The 14,637-nt window shown below is 36.5% G+C and overlaps 1 protein-coding gene and 1 long non-coding RNA gene across 3 annotated transcripts in view; one reads left to right on the top strand and one right to left on the bottom strand.

Annotated features, from left to right (window-relative positions):
• The window catches only part of LOC113604782 (uncharacterized), a 106,681-nt gene extending 93,805 nt beyond the window's left edge, over window positions 1-12,876 (top strand). The window contains exons 5-6 of the long non-coding RNA XR_003426797.2: window positions 6,944-7,072; window positions 12,638-12,876. This is a non-coding gene — a long non-coding RNA (uncharacterized LOC113604782). The remainder of the gene's footprint in view (window positions 1-6,943; window positions 7,073-12,637) is intronic.
• SAMSN1 (SAM domain, SH3 domain and nuclear localization signals 1) overlaps window positions 1-14,637 on the bottom strand; it is a 132,583-nt gene that overhangs the window by 1,624 nt on the left and 116,322 nt on the right. For both annotated transcript variants that reach the window (XM_027077526.2, XM_027077531.2), the window contains 2 exons: window positions 12,675-12,881; window positions 10,604-10,754 (listed from right to left, as the gene is read on the bottom strand). In XM_027077526.2, the coding sequence (XP_026933327.2) occupies window positions 10,604-10,754; window positions 12,675-12,881 (358 nt within the window). The remainder of the gene's footprint in view (window positions 1-10,603; window positions 10,755-12,674; window positions 12,882-14,637) is intronic.

The following is a 14,637-nucleotide window of genomic DNA, read 5'->3' as shown; positions in this document are numbered from 1 at the left end:
ACAGTTTCTTTGAAAAAAAATTGATATTAGAGATGTAACAAAATATTTACTTTTTTGTAATATTTTTCATGTTTATAAATTTTGAGAGAGAGAGAGAGAGCATGAGGAGGGGAGGGCCAGAGAGAGAGAGAGAGAGAGAGAGAGAATCTCAAGCAGGCTCCAAACTATCAGTGCAGAGCCTGATGTGGGGCTCAAATTCATGAACTGTGAGATCATGACCTGAGCCAAAATCAAGAGCCAGAGTCCTCAACTGGTTGAGCTACCCAGGTACCCCAGAAAGTATTTTTAAAGAACCTAAGCAGCACTATAAAGTGTTACTCTTCTCAAGAATCCTTCAGCATCAATGTTCTCTTTGTCAATGCAAAGTTTCTTTCTATGACTTCCCTGACACCAGTAAATGTGTGTTTCTCCGCATCATGAGATGGGGTCCTCAGGGAGGAGATGTATCTTAGGTCACCACCTGTCAGCAGTATCAGCAGGTCTAGCTCTTTCCCCTTCTAACCCCAGAGCTTCCCCACATTGCATGATGTGAGTAACTCCACTTTGGAAGAACCAAACACATACATTTCAGGGTGGGACAAGACCTCTGCTGTCAGAGACTATGTACTTCATCCTATTCTAGTGAGGAGAAAATAAATCCCAACTTCAAAATCCTGGAAGAAGGAAACTGTAATTTTCCTCAATAGACTTTTAAAAAGTAAAATGCTAAGTAATTTATCTTTAAGAAATCCACCCCTTGTCTTCTCTACAAATATCCCACTTTTTGAATGCAGTTTCTAGGCTCCAGGTATCTTGTCAACATTATGTTCTACTGTGTATCCAATTGTTATCAACATCCTTTATGGGAAAGAATTGAGCCCTGGTGCCCTGAAGCATCCTTGTATGTAATGAATTAACTTCAATGTATCTAGAATGGTACTCTTTTACATAGCATCCATGGAAGAATGGAGAAAAGAGTCACATTATTTTTTGTATTCTGTGGTTTGGATGAGGAACACGGGTTGAGAAAGTTTGGGGAAAAGGATAAAGATCATTTTAGTCTACTCATCTTCAAAATGAATCATAACAGTTCTTTTAACCTTTTCCTCAAAGCTTTAATTTCCAACAATAAAATGTTTATGCCATTATTCTGAACCTTTGCTGTATTTGGCACAACTTTATTTTTTTTATTTATTCTTTTTATTGAGAGAGAGAGAGAGAGAGAGAGAGAGAAGGAGAGAAAGAGTTAGTGGGGAGGGGCAAAGGGAGAGGGAGAGAGAGAGAATCTTAAGCAGGCTCCAAATCCAGTACTGAGCCCAACTCAGAGCTTCATCTCAAGATAGATCGTGAGATGATGACCTGAGCCGAAATCAGGATCCCCATGCCACAACTTTATTGAGGTGTGGATTCAAGAATCAGATATTTAAGTCTGGTGATGTTTTAACTACTTCTAGGTATAAGGAGCTTTAATTTTAATATGTATCAATTGAGATTGTTATTTAAAAATTTTAGCTACCATGAAACATTTTCTCTTTGTTAGTCTTAGCAACTTTTTGAGTTTAGGAGGAATCTTCTTAACTTCATTAGTGTTTGTGAATAAGGGTCATTAGGTTTTGTTTCCAAGCCCTTCTGCTATGAAAAGACAGCGATGAAATGGGACCGCATTCTCTGAAGAAAACCTAGCTCCCCTGCCTCTGCTTTTGTATCTTATTGCCACTGAAATGAAAGAACAAGCTCTGAGTTTTATTATCCAAGTGTTTCTGGAAAAGGCCGGAGAAATTAGTCCTTTTGTAATGCTTCCTGCTACATCAGCAGTGATTCACCATATTTGGAGTGTGAGCTGAGCCATATTTCCCCAGATTGTATTTGGGCCTACCACCTCAACACAAAATTAAAAGAACAGAGTTAATTCCCTTCAGACTGACATTTTTTTTTTCAACGTTTATTTATTTTTGGGACAGAGAGAGACAGAGCATGAACGGGGGAGGGGCAGAGAGAGAGGGAGACACGAATCGGAAACAGGCTCCAGTCTCTGAGCCATCAACCCAGAGCCCGACGCAGGGCTCGAACTCAGGGACCGCGAGATCGTGACCTGGCTGAAGTCGGACGCGTAACCGACTGCGCCACCCAGGCGCCCCCAGACTGACATTTTAAACGGAGCTTGGCATAATAAAAACTGCTCCCAATACTGTGTTCTATTTAGATTGATTACAGATTGTGGGCCCTCTTTAAGATATAACATTTAGACTTAAAGAATTCTGATTTCCAAAACCAGCTCTTTTCCTTTCAAAAGATAAGTACTTAGCTTGTTATTTCATCCTCAGAAGGCTGTGTCCATTCACCTCAAAGGGTAACGAAGAAAACAAACAATAAATGAAAATCTGACTTTAACAGAGACTATGTCATTTTTTAATATTGGTAATAAAATGTATTTGTTTGTTTTTAGTTTCACACGAGAAATGCTATATCACATTCTCTCAATTCTAGGAATTGGTTTGTTTTAAATACAGATTATTTATTGTAGAAACCTTTTATCTGCAATTTCTATGGAAAAAGGAAATAGTTTCTCAGTATGAAAGTTATGCAGCACAGTAATTTACAGAACAGCAGTAATTTGCTAAATGATTTCCTAGTGAAGTGAAAACATGACTATGCGTCCTCAAACACTTCCCACCAGGCTAGCAATAATTTCAGGCAGGTGATCAGCTAGAGCCCCTCAACTGTAACTATAAAAAGAAAAGGCAGGCCATTATGTTATATTATGGGAATGAAAGCTATATAGTATTCAGTTTTTGTGTTTGGAGGTCAAGGTTTTCCTTTTCTTCTTTTTTTTTGTTTTGTTTTGTTTTTGTTTTTTCCATCTTGACACTAATGGCTTCGGGATTGGCACAAACCTAGGTCTAGTGCTATGGATAGTTTTTCCAGCACAGGGGATGAATTCATGCTAATATATCCATATTTTCTTTCTAAATCATTTAGTCCCTTCATGTGCCCGTGAAACAGAGTAAAGCTAACTGACCTACCTAGACCTGATGCTAACTGACAACCTTCTTCGGTTTTGGCCCATGGTCCAATCATGTGAGCTAACCAGGCAAATACATTGGAATAAGGAACAGTTTGCCTCCAAAATTATAGACTTACCATTATGAGATATGAGTGCATCTTTGTTTAATATCAAAGTGTTTTCTGATAATATGTCAAGTTAAAAAAATGAGTATATATGATTAAGTATTCTATTATCAACATTATGTGACAACATATAGGCATATGTATGTAATTCACAAATGAAAGTGTTAAAATTTTAGATAGATTTCCTCTTTATTTCTCACATTACCATAATGTTTTGTGTTTTAATAAAAAACAAAACAAAACAAAAAAATAAAATGGTATAGTTTTTCAATAAGCCCCTGAATGGTTTGCAAATACTCCAAAGACTATACATTTTCAAATCTGGGTATATTGGGGAATTATTAAATAATTTGAAAAAGGGTGTCTCTTATCACTGCCAGTTAACAGCAGGAATACTCGGAAGGCCAGAAAGCAGCCCCAAACAGTTCTGTACTCTGTATAATGAAAATAAAATAATTATGTTAAGAAATAATTATTGAGGAAATATTTTGTCATAAAGAGCTAATCTGAATATTAAAATATTTTATTTCTTACCAAAATGTTTATGGAATTATGTAAAGCCCATGGTTCAACATTTTAAGATAGTCATCAATAAAGATAAAAAGTGGCATGGTGATTAAAACAGAAGACAGCTAATATAATTATTCATAAAATAATTATATTGGAATTGTGACATTTAATTAATTAAATATAGGCAATTTCAATTATTCTAAAAGTGAAGAAAGCTTTAAGGAAATCAAACTAAATCCTAATGCTGGAGAAAAGTTCTCATATTCTAAAGAGAGAAATCTGTCCTATATTCACATAGGTTTCTTTCTCAGGTTTCTTCACCCAAATATTTCAGATTTTAACTTTACTGTCTTGTGTGTCTTAGGTATAACGCTTCTGCCTCCTTTGGGCTTCTGTTTCATTATAACATAATGCAATCTAGAGGGCATAGGAAAATGCCTGGCCAGGGAAAGTGCTCAATAAACATATTTTTTAAATAAAAAGAACGTGATGTTCAGATTAATTAAAGGAAATAGGCACTAAGATCAAATAAGAAATGTTGTTGAAATTCAAATGAATATGCCTCTTGGCTTTTTGAATTACTATCCTCTTTTTCTCTACTGGTGCCGGCTCCAAAGAGAAAAAGCCAAAGTTATGTCATCCTCTTTGAGGATGGCTCAAAACCTCACCCTCATGTTGGAGCCCCACTTGAGTCTTTCAGAATAAAACTCAGGCATTCTCCAGGTAACTACAGCTGCATTTATTTGTACATGTGCAGTGTTGTCCAAGGAGGAGCATTCAGTAGACAGCATGGCACAACTTGTAGTTGTTTCTGATTTTGTTTTAAGCACATCCTTAAATTATCTGAACATGTTGATTTTATAATTATAATGAATTTTTGGTATTCATTTCATTTAAATACTAACCTACCTTTTAGAAAAATCCCAAATTAAAAACAAGAGTCCCTTCCTGGAATAACCAGTTGCTACTGTTTTCTGGAGGCCACGAGAACACAGGAGCTGAAATGATCTCCCTCTTTTTGCACTTCTGTCTTTGCATCTTAACATCCTAGTCCACCTTGTAATGAAATGTGGGCCACGGCGTGAATCTTTTCACTCATATCCGCAGCACCTTCCACTTCCAGCATGCTGGCTGCTTCAGGAAGGTCAGAGGCAAACTCCCCTAAGAGCTAATCACTCAGAACCAGCACAGATGCCACTCTGGGCAATCAGACGCCCTTGTGGAAGGCTTTGGTCCCAAGAAATATTTACCCTTGGTTGAGTTGTCATACTGGGCAATTTTGATAAGAATCTTTTAAATAAGATCAAAAACTATCATTACATAATTAATTATGGGCCTTGGGAAATGAGTTTCATTTTTCTTATAGATTAAATTACTTGGTATAGTGAAAAAAAAACACCTGATTTCATTATTTTAAAGCTTATTTGACAAAAATAGGGTTACCCTGCATGTCACTGATTTACAATTTGCTTGTACTATTTTAATATGTTTTGGACATATTTTTATATCAGTATGCATTACATTCTCTTAATATCTTCATTCTACTTTATTGTTTGCATATACTAATTAATTTAACAATTAATTATTACTGGAAGTTCACACTTAATTAAAAGTACTAGTAATTTAGCTAGTATTTTTACACATTTATATGTTGAAGTTAATCAAATTTCTGGATACAAAAGTTTGCACATTTCAAACTTGATAGCTTTTACATTATTGCCCTCTAGAAAAGTGCTCATATGTACTTGTGCATATACAGGCACACGTGGTTAGCATATACATAACACACATTTTGACCAAACATACAAACATCCATCTGCCTACTAAAAAACTTTTATGTGCAGGGTGGGGTTACCAGGGACTTAAAGCTTTACAATCAGAAAAAAACATTTGCCTACGATTTATAAAACTCTTCATCCCCTCACTCAATGATGATTCATTGTACTTGTAAACCATCCACTCAGTGCAAAGCACAGAACTAGGGGCTTTGGGAAGGCACTTGGTAACAGAGGATTCAGTCCTGTTTGACCAGGGTCATCCTCACAAAGTCACCCCTAGTACACAAACATAGTACAATGTAAAAACAAGCACATTACAAGTTCCTTAGGTGACTGAGGTTAAAATTCCGCGGGCTTTTTACTCTGGTAGTGGTTCTCTGATAGAAGAGTAAACATGTTTACATTTCATTTTGTTGTTTTGTGTATCATATGGAATATGACATCGATTGTAAATTAAATCTTGGTGGGGGGGGGGGGCAGTAAAACCGAAGAGTAATCTGAAGAAATTGAATTGCATAAAGCCCCACAGCTCTGACTAGAAATACGTATTTTTTTATTTTAACAATTTATAAACATAAGTACATAGGAATAAGATGGCTGTGTGCCTTCTGTAGTGTGTATATGTGGATGGTTAGCATACCTTTTCTTAAAAGCTGTACCTTTCTTAAAAGCTGTACCTTTCTTGAATCTAGATTCAAATCATATGGCAAGCGGGTTGGAAACACCAGGCATGCATGTCAGGGGCTAGGGCACCAAGCTACCCTGGCACGCTGTCAGGTCAACTGCTGGACTGCTGCTTGGCAGAACTACAAATCTCCCCGCTGGCAGCTCGTGTTCCAGGCTCCTGGCTGGGCTTCGCCTCTTGCCCTGCATCGTTTTGGGCAGCTAGGCAGGCAGGAAGGCACAACTGGGGATAGCTGAGCAATGTGGAGCTGCTGTGACCACAGCTGGTGCCAACATCCTGGCACGCAACCCGCCCCACCCCTTTCCTCCTCACCAAGCCCTGCAAACAAAGGTTGCAGTTAACTAAACTATATTATACACGGCTTCTCGTACAGTGTGCTTATGTGGTTACTCAGTTGTTTTTTTTTCCTCCAATTTAAAAGTTAATTATTTCTGTGCTATAGGGACAAGATATTTCCATCACCCATTTTCCCTGAGGACAATGTACACATTCTCATAGACACACTTTTAAAACACATCAAAGTGCCTCTAAATGTGGGAAAAGAGGAACAAGTTCAGAATAAAGAGATAATATTTACTATAAATAGCAGTTAACTTTCTTATTATTTGCAAGAGGCATTTATTAGCTAGGCAAAAGGGTCTTGAAGGTTGTGTTTATGAACAACACACACACACACACACACACACACACACACATTCTCTGTTCTTACGGGGGATATTTATTCAAAGCAAACAAAGCATTTTAAAATTCAGATGATAAATAGAGAAACCCTAATGTGCACAAAATAAACAGATTCTGCTCTTTTGCTCCTTCAAAAGCCGAGTCTCACCCCAGTTTTTCTTCTTCTTCTATCCTCATCTAGATTCCCAGCTGAGGGAGCCAGTGACCTAATTCTGCTCAGTTCTAATGCAACATGGGAGTGAATTCAGAATATCTCGGTACTGGCCTTGCTGGGATTGCAGAACCCCAAAGTCATTCTCCTGATGCAGAGGTAATCCTATAATCAGCGCTAACACCACTCACCAACCCTTCTAACAGCTTGTAGGAGAAACCCCTTTACCTCCTGTCAAGCAGTGACCTAAAACACTTTAATCCACTTTACATTCTCAAGGTCAGAGTGGGTACAATGCTATCTATTTGGCCTAAGAGAAAAGGAAAATTTCTTGCTCTAAGTATTTTAGATTTCTATTGTCCCACCCTCTTGGTCCTTCTAGATGTATGAAAGGCTCACATGGGGCTTGTAGTATTCCCTTCATCATCTCAAAATTTTAACTCGCCCTTGAAACAGATGCCCCTTCTCCTTAATTTTTATACTGAAAAAATGGCAAGCAAAACTTCCCAGTTCCCAACCTAAGAAGCTCTAAACCAGGAATTTATTGACATTCCCCAAGTTGGCTTTATTCAATGATCAAGATAAAATGCATGCATAAAATCCTGGCCAATTTGCATACCTTATTCTTACACACACACACACACACACACACACACACACAGCTAACTATTTTTTAACCTGTGACTGTGACTGTGACATACATTTGTTTTTAATAATATCTTAGTTTTATATAACCATATATTCAAGGTCTTTATCATTCAAGGTACATGAAGGTTGTGCATTTAATCTTTAGCATGGTTGTAGAAGATATGATTCACAGAGTAGAGAATAGATAAAAATAAGCATGCAGCAGCATGGTGCCGAATCATCAGAACTCACCATCTTATCAACAAATAGAAGTCATTCTTCTTTATTTCTTGAGCAAAGCAGTTTCATATAAGATAAATAGCTTTCAGTCAGAATAGCCTAACATGCAATATGCATCTTTTTGACATGTATATTCTAGCACTACTTTAGACCGTAAGATTAAAATAAGAAAAATCTCAGCGTTGTGTGTTGACAACAAACACTGGTTGCATTGGGATTTTTTTCTAGTTTTCATCCCCCAGAATTTGACTCAGTGTGTGTAGGTTTGTACATTCCTGGCTATTGCTAAATGGTCAGTTTCTAGTGACCTTCAAATACCATTTTCTAAAGTCTTATAAGGGAAATAATTTGGGGGATTTGTACTTTTTTATATTAAACATTGAAAGTCACATCGTGCTTTGGAGATACTGTGTTTCATTTTCAGAGATCAGGGCATAGTAGAATATGTTTATAATAGATTTAGGAGGCTGGGTTCTAGATATGTGACCTTGAGAAGGCCATTTAGCTAATCTAGTTTTAGTTTCTCCATCTTGCAAAGGAAGCATTTGGGTCAGATGGTTTTTCAAATTACACCTAGCTCTAATACTATGTCATTTATACATTATTGTTCTTTTGTTAACATAGAAAGTAAATAGGGAATAGGACGTGGATGAATAAATTAAGTAGACGCCTTCCATGGCCCAAGCCTTTGGCACTGGACCAATCTTCCCTCCGTGGGTCCAGACTGACCACTGTTTTATGGCTACAAACCCTTCTCACCCAGGCTGTCTAAGCCCCTCCTATTCTCAAGTCCTGTTGCAATGCAGCCACAGTAGCCTTGCACCTTTAAGGCAGTGATGTTGCTGCAAGGTTTCTGTTCTCACTGAAATATTAACTTCTACTTTCTGAGACGGAAAACCTAACTGAAGCCCTTGAGAAAACTGGCATCATAGAAAACTTCAATTTTCAGATATTCATTGTTCTTTCTATATTTACCAGTTTGCATGTGTGGAAGAAAGAACTTGGATTTTTACAGCAGACTGCCTTTGCTTAAAGCTCCAGCTCTGTTACTTATCTAGCTCTTTGGCCACTTTGCAACTCAGCTCTGAAATATTTTCTCATCTGTAAGATGGACAAAATACCCACATGGATAGTATTATAGAAGAAAAGTAATGTATTTACAAGTGTTCAAAAAATGCTCTCCTTCCTCGCTCTACTTCAACATCAAATTATTTGGAAGGGTATTGACAACGATACCGAACATTCTCATTTACAAGAAATCTACAGAATCTCTTTTGTAGCCTGTTATTTAGTGAGAATCCATGTTTTGAAATGATAAGGGTGAAATAAACTGCCTCATTTACTGAAAGATCCTGCTACATCAGTTGACACTGATCAGTTTTGTTTTGTCTTGTACTATTGAGTAAATTGGCTCCTTTCTTAAGGCTGACCTTTGTCTGCCTCTGTGACCCCATCTCCCTCTCCTAGTCTCCACAACTTCAAAGAATGTGTGTAAACACATAGGCCTAAGATTAAATAAATTCTGCAGGTGCCAAATTAGTCTTACATGTGAAAGCTCTTTGAAAAGAATGAAGCTCTATGCAAACTCAAGAGAACTGAAATACAGTTTCCAAAAGAGTACATTTATTCCTACTAGATAAAAGGCCAGTGTGGAAACACGTACTGTGCCCGTTTTGGAGCAGATGAGGTCTAGGATATAGGCAAACGTACTGAGAGACACTCAGGAGGCCTGGGTCCTAAATACAACTTTCCTCCTTGCTCTCCATCTGGGCTGTTATTTGTGGAAAGTATAGTAGCATCACAAACACTGGTCCTGGCTCTCCAATTCGCTACGTGTGTGAACTTGGACAAGTTACTCATCTTCTCAGTTTCTCGTTATAAATATAGGGATAGTACTATCGAACTCACAGAAATGTGGAGTGCATGGAAGAAGATAATAAATGTAACGATCTTGGATCAAGTTTTCCTCAGAATATACATTCAAAAAAAGTAGGTAATGATCATGATTCATATCATTTTTGAAAGAGAACAGTTGAATTAGACAGTGTAAGTTCTTTTTCATCTTTAAAAGTCGACACCTTCCTCTTTTCTTCCTAATAAAATATTCCTTGTGGAGTTTGGCATGTTCTGAGCTCAGGGTTTCAGAAGGCTGAGCAGATTTAGAAAGATGAGTGTTCAGATTGGGCAACTGTAAAAACAAAAGCTATCCTATCTTTACAAACCCAGTCGGTAAGTGAATGTGCATGAATTACTCCATCTCCAGTTTATACGTTACAAATACAGAGAACCATCTCAGATAATAAAAGTGAGTGCTGAATATTTTTGCAAGCTATTATAACATTTTGAAGGAATACTATAAACACATACAAGATGTGACTATATGGTAATGAAATGAATTTTCCTGTGTGGCTCGAAAGCTCATTAGCTTAGAGCCTTGTTCTGTGCTGTTCTGCAGAAGTTGCATATGACATTTCTCACTAATGGCTCATGCTGTCACTAAATATTTGTCTCGAACTCCCTCAGTCTTTGGGAATGCAGACATCCACTTGTGTGTAAATTAATAGCTCTGCAGAATCTAAATGAGATGCCCGGAAAAGTCCTTTTCATTTGCTGAGTCCAATAAGGAAAAAAAAAGTCCTTTTCCTAATTATAGACTTGACCAGAGTTGTTGTTTCCAAATAGATAAGAAAATACTTATTCTATGGGAAAGGATGCTTTGTATGATTCTCCGTAAATAAAACTGGGGCTTTGTTTTTAATAATTCTACTCTTTACATTGAAATGTGATTTTCAGCAAAGGAGAAAAGTAGGTGTATACACTTACTTTCTTCATCAAGGAGATTTTCAGCAGCTGATAGTAACCTCATCCTGTCTTCTGGGTTTTTAATGTTTAATTCAATGAGATGACTCTCTTTTATATCCTTTAAATCTTCTAGGGTCTCATAACCGTTGAGTAACAGTGTTGAGGTATATTCCTATGAGGGAGAAAAAAATATGTATAGTATAAACTAGCCAGATTCAAATATTTTATTTTTAGTTCTCTTTAGATTTAAGGAAAGTGTAGAAATGCATATGGAAACCAAAGGCACTGATAGGACTTTTGTGTAACTTTATTTAACTTGTACTAGTTTTCCACATCTGAACTCTAGGGCATTTAGAAGAGTATGTTGGATAATTCTCACCTTCTGGAAGGACAAATGTAAAGAAATAATTACCTTAAGCTGTGCAGCGCTAAATCATGGATCAATTAAATAGCTGGATCATTCATCCCATTTGGCACTTTTTCACTTCTCAGATAGCTCAATTGACAAAGCTAGGGTGTCCTTATGTCTATCAATAAAATGCCTCTGGAAGAGTAATTATAGTAATATTTCTGAATCTCCATCTCTCCTTGTTTGCTTGCTTGCAAAAATATTTGCCCTCACTAACTTCTTGGGGTAGTTTGAAAAGTGAATATGAAACAGGCACAATTCTTTATAAAAAATAGACCTAGCATTTTGTGAAATCATTATATAAACTGAAGGAACTCCAGACTTTCTATTTAATTAAAAGCTTTTATTAAGCATAAAAGCATTATGGTTGGGAAAAGTATTGTTTCCTTTTCTCAGCATGTATATTTTTGTCCATCATTTGCATCAATATATATTAGTTTAAAATTCATAGGCTTCTGATTTCTGAGTCTGTATGTTATTTATGTAACCTCTGTTCTCTCTAACGGAATAAAAATGCAAAGTGAAGTTGCTTTACAACTTCCTCAAAACTTCCTTCCATTTTACTTGATCATAATTTCAATATCCTTATTTTGGTTACTAAAACTGAATAAGAGGAGGTATAAAAGTTTTAAGCAATTGGGAAGAACTACCAGCCCCTTTTTACAAAAGAAAGAAAAAGAAAGAAAAAGTACCACTTCTTTTTAAAAAATAATGTCTCCTAGATGGAGTACTAAGTTAGAACAGAGAAACCAAAATTCCCATTCTGACTTATGTCTGATTGTGGGTTCTTGAGTAAGTTATTTCACTTCCTCAGACCTGGGTTTTCTCATAGGTCACAGGGCAAACAAAAAGAAGAAGCAGGGTTTAAACTTGTACTTCATCCAAGCAGTGCCCCATTTGAGGGGCACCCATCGTAATGTAGGAAGGCCGAGGTAGTTTGTCTACAGACAGGAGTATAACTAGATAATTCAAGAGAAACAATTAAGGAAAGTTTAATTGGCTATTGCCTTGATGAATCTTGAAAATTATCAAAGTACTGCTGCATTAATTTTAGAAATGGATTGCAAAACAGTAAATTGAGTGAGGCTAGGTAAATTGTATGTACACACCATTGAACAAGGTAGATATTTCATAGAAATTTTGCTAATATAACAAGAAAATAATTGGATTATAAATATAAACAACACAGTTTCCTTAACACAATCATCATGGGGGTTTAATGATCACTATTTCCTAACAAATTGCTTTTGGAACAATTATATTTATTTGTCTTCTCTTGACTTGCTTTTGATCTCTGCCCTATAGAAAATGCAATTTTCTTTTCATTTTTCCTTTCAATTCTCTGGATTTTTACCTTTACTCTTCATATTCCATCATTCTCATTTACATGTTTTCTCTGGGCCTTTTATTCTCCAAGGTATTTTCATTTTTCACTGCACTTTCTCAACATTAATCTCTAGTGTCACTGCTAAGTACCATTAGAGTTTAGTCCAAGGGATGTTATATCAAGACCTGTCCTTGCATAATAAAAGTAATAAAGGAGAAATAAGAACTCTTCTTGGAAAACAGATTTCCCTTTGCTGTAAGTCATATATTTTTTAACACTATACAAACACTGATCCATTCTCCTCATTTATTCCATTCAGATGCCACCAGAATCAAACAGGCCACAAGTTTGCTAACCTGAAGGTCAATCCTCTGTAAGAACTCCTGCAGAGTCTTGGGTTTTTCCTTTCCACTCCTTCGGTGTGCCTTTATTTTCTTGGGGGCTGCTTCCTCTTCTGAGATGACATCCACATAAATAAATTTGAAGTTTCCCACCTTATTGTTCAGCATTCCTGTCCACATCCCCATTGGCGTTTTGCAGATAATGTCTATTATGTCTCCTTTCTAAAGACAAAGAAATATACCAATCAGTTTTCAGAGAACTCTGGTGCTATAACAATTGGTAGAAAGAATAGAATCATAGAAAACTAGAATAATCAGGGAATATGCTAAGGGGGGGTGGTTACTGATAACAGAAATAAATCTAAGAGAAAAATTCTTTTAAAAGTTCAAGGGAACTATTTGCTAGTAATAATGAAGAAAATTTCAACCAACTTGAAAAAAGCTCTTACATACATTTGATGATATCTTTATGTTTTGGTATATCAATTTATGAACTTAAAATTGTAGAGCACAATGGAATTTAGAAATACTTATGCATATACTGAGTCATTTTATGCCCATGATACACTTCTTAGGTACATATACAAGGTTTCATTATTACTCTAAATATTAGAGAAAAGAAATGCAAACATTAAATTAAATTTTGAAAATCATGGCAGTTGTCTGAATTCAAATGACAGAACCAGAACTCAAGTCTAAGTCGTCTGAACTCAAAAATGATGCTCTTTTCATTCATCTTGTCAAAGCAATAGATATGTAACAAAGCTCAAGCCATGATTCCTGGAGGAGCTCCCAAATAAGGAAGGGGAAAAAAAAGAAGTCTGTATCTCAGTCCATGCTTCTAGTTCATCTGAAAATTTTACCTACAGTATAAAATAAACCATCTAAGTGTAGCATTTATCTAAAATAAGGAAACTATTAAGAACTTTGTATATACCAACTATGTAAGAAAAGTATGTGTGCACTATGGATAAATTATGCTACTTAATTATTTTAAAGAAGACAATACTTAGATTTAGTTCCACACCAAAGTTGGATTGATGTGTGACTGAGCACATAAGCATGGACAAACCAATTGGTCTTTTTCTTTATTCACATCTGAGACTCTAATTGGTTATAGGCTGCCAGTTATTGGCAAGAGTAGAAAACACACAGGGGTACTTCTTTATAAGGAAAATTGATTTCTATGCAAATACAGTGCCTACATTTAAAAGTCATAGCTACTCCTTTGAGACTTCTAAGTTTCTACCCCAGAAAGGACATTATAGATTTGATATTTTTACCATTTTAGGGGTCTACCCTCAAGCAAAGCATTCAGTCTGCTGCTAAAAATACTTTTTTACTGATGCTCTATGAATGTGTATTCTATCTAAAACACAAATTGTATTTTTAATAGTGGGATTCAATGTGATCAAAAGATCTGGTCTTTCTGATTTGTGATCATCTGCTTGTTTGACCCTATCAGCTTTTCATCTCGTTCTTCCTGCCTCTAACTACGGGGAATCAAATCCTGGGCTTGATAGGATCAGCTAAGCAGACCTAGAAAATCCCCAGAAGCTCTAAGGGAAGTTGCTAAGCATGGGAGCTCTCTGCTGCATCCTTCCTATTATCCTTTAAACTCATAAAAAGTATACATTCCAGGAAAGCCCATAGGTCACCAAGCAAAGACCCAATTTCATTGTGGATAAGACCCCTGATATAAACAATAGCATTCAATCCCCAGTGGTAACTGTGGGATTTTTATTGTGTCCTACAAGAGCTCTACAAATATCACCTTAGGCAGGACAAGTGGTGATGCACTGGTATAGCATTGTAGGGAAGGCGAAAAGCTTTCCTGAGTCAAATGGGTTCAATTTATTCCCTTATACAGTCCTTCCCCAGCTATAGTTACTAGGCTACAAGCATTCTTCCCCCCAAGTCTTGAACTTAGACTTCGAATTATTTCATTCCAAGGATTGAGGAGCTAACTATGAAGAAT

Source organism: Acinonyx jubatus, chromosome C2 (assembly GCF_027475565.1).
Source record: "Acinonyx jubatus isolate Ajub_Pintada_27869175 chromosome C2, VMU_Ajub_asm_v1.0, whole genome shotgun sequence".
NCBI classification, from domain to species: domain Eukaryota; kingdom Metazoa; phylum Chordata; class Mammalia; order Carnivora; family Felidae; genus Acinonyx; species Acinonyx jubatus.
This window is presented reverse-complemented; position numbering and strand designations above follow the sequence as displayed.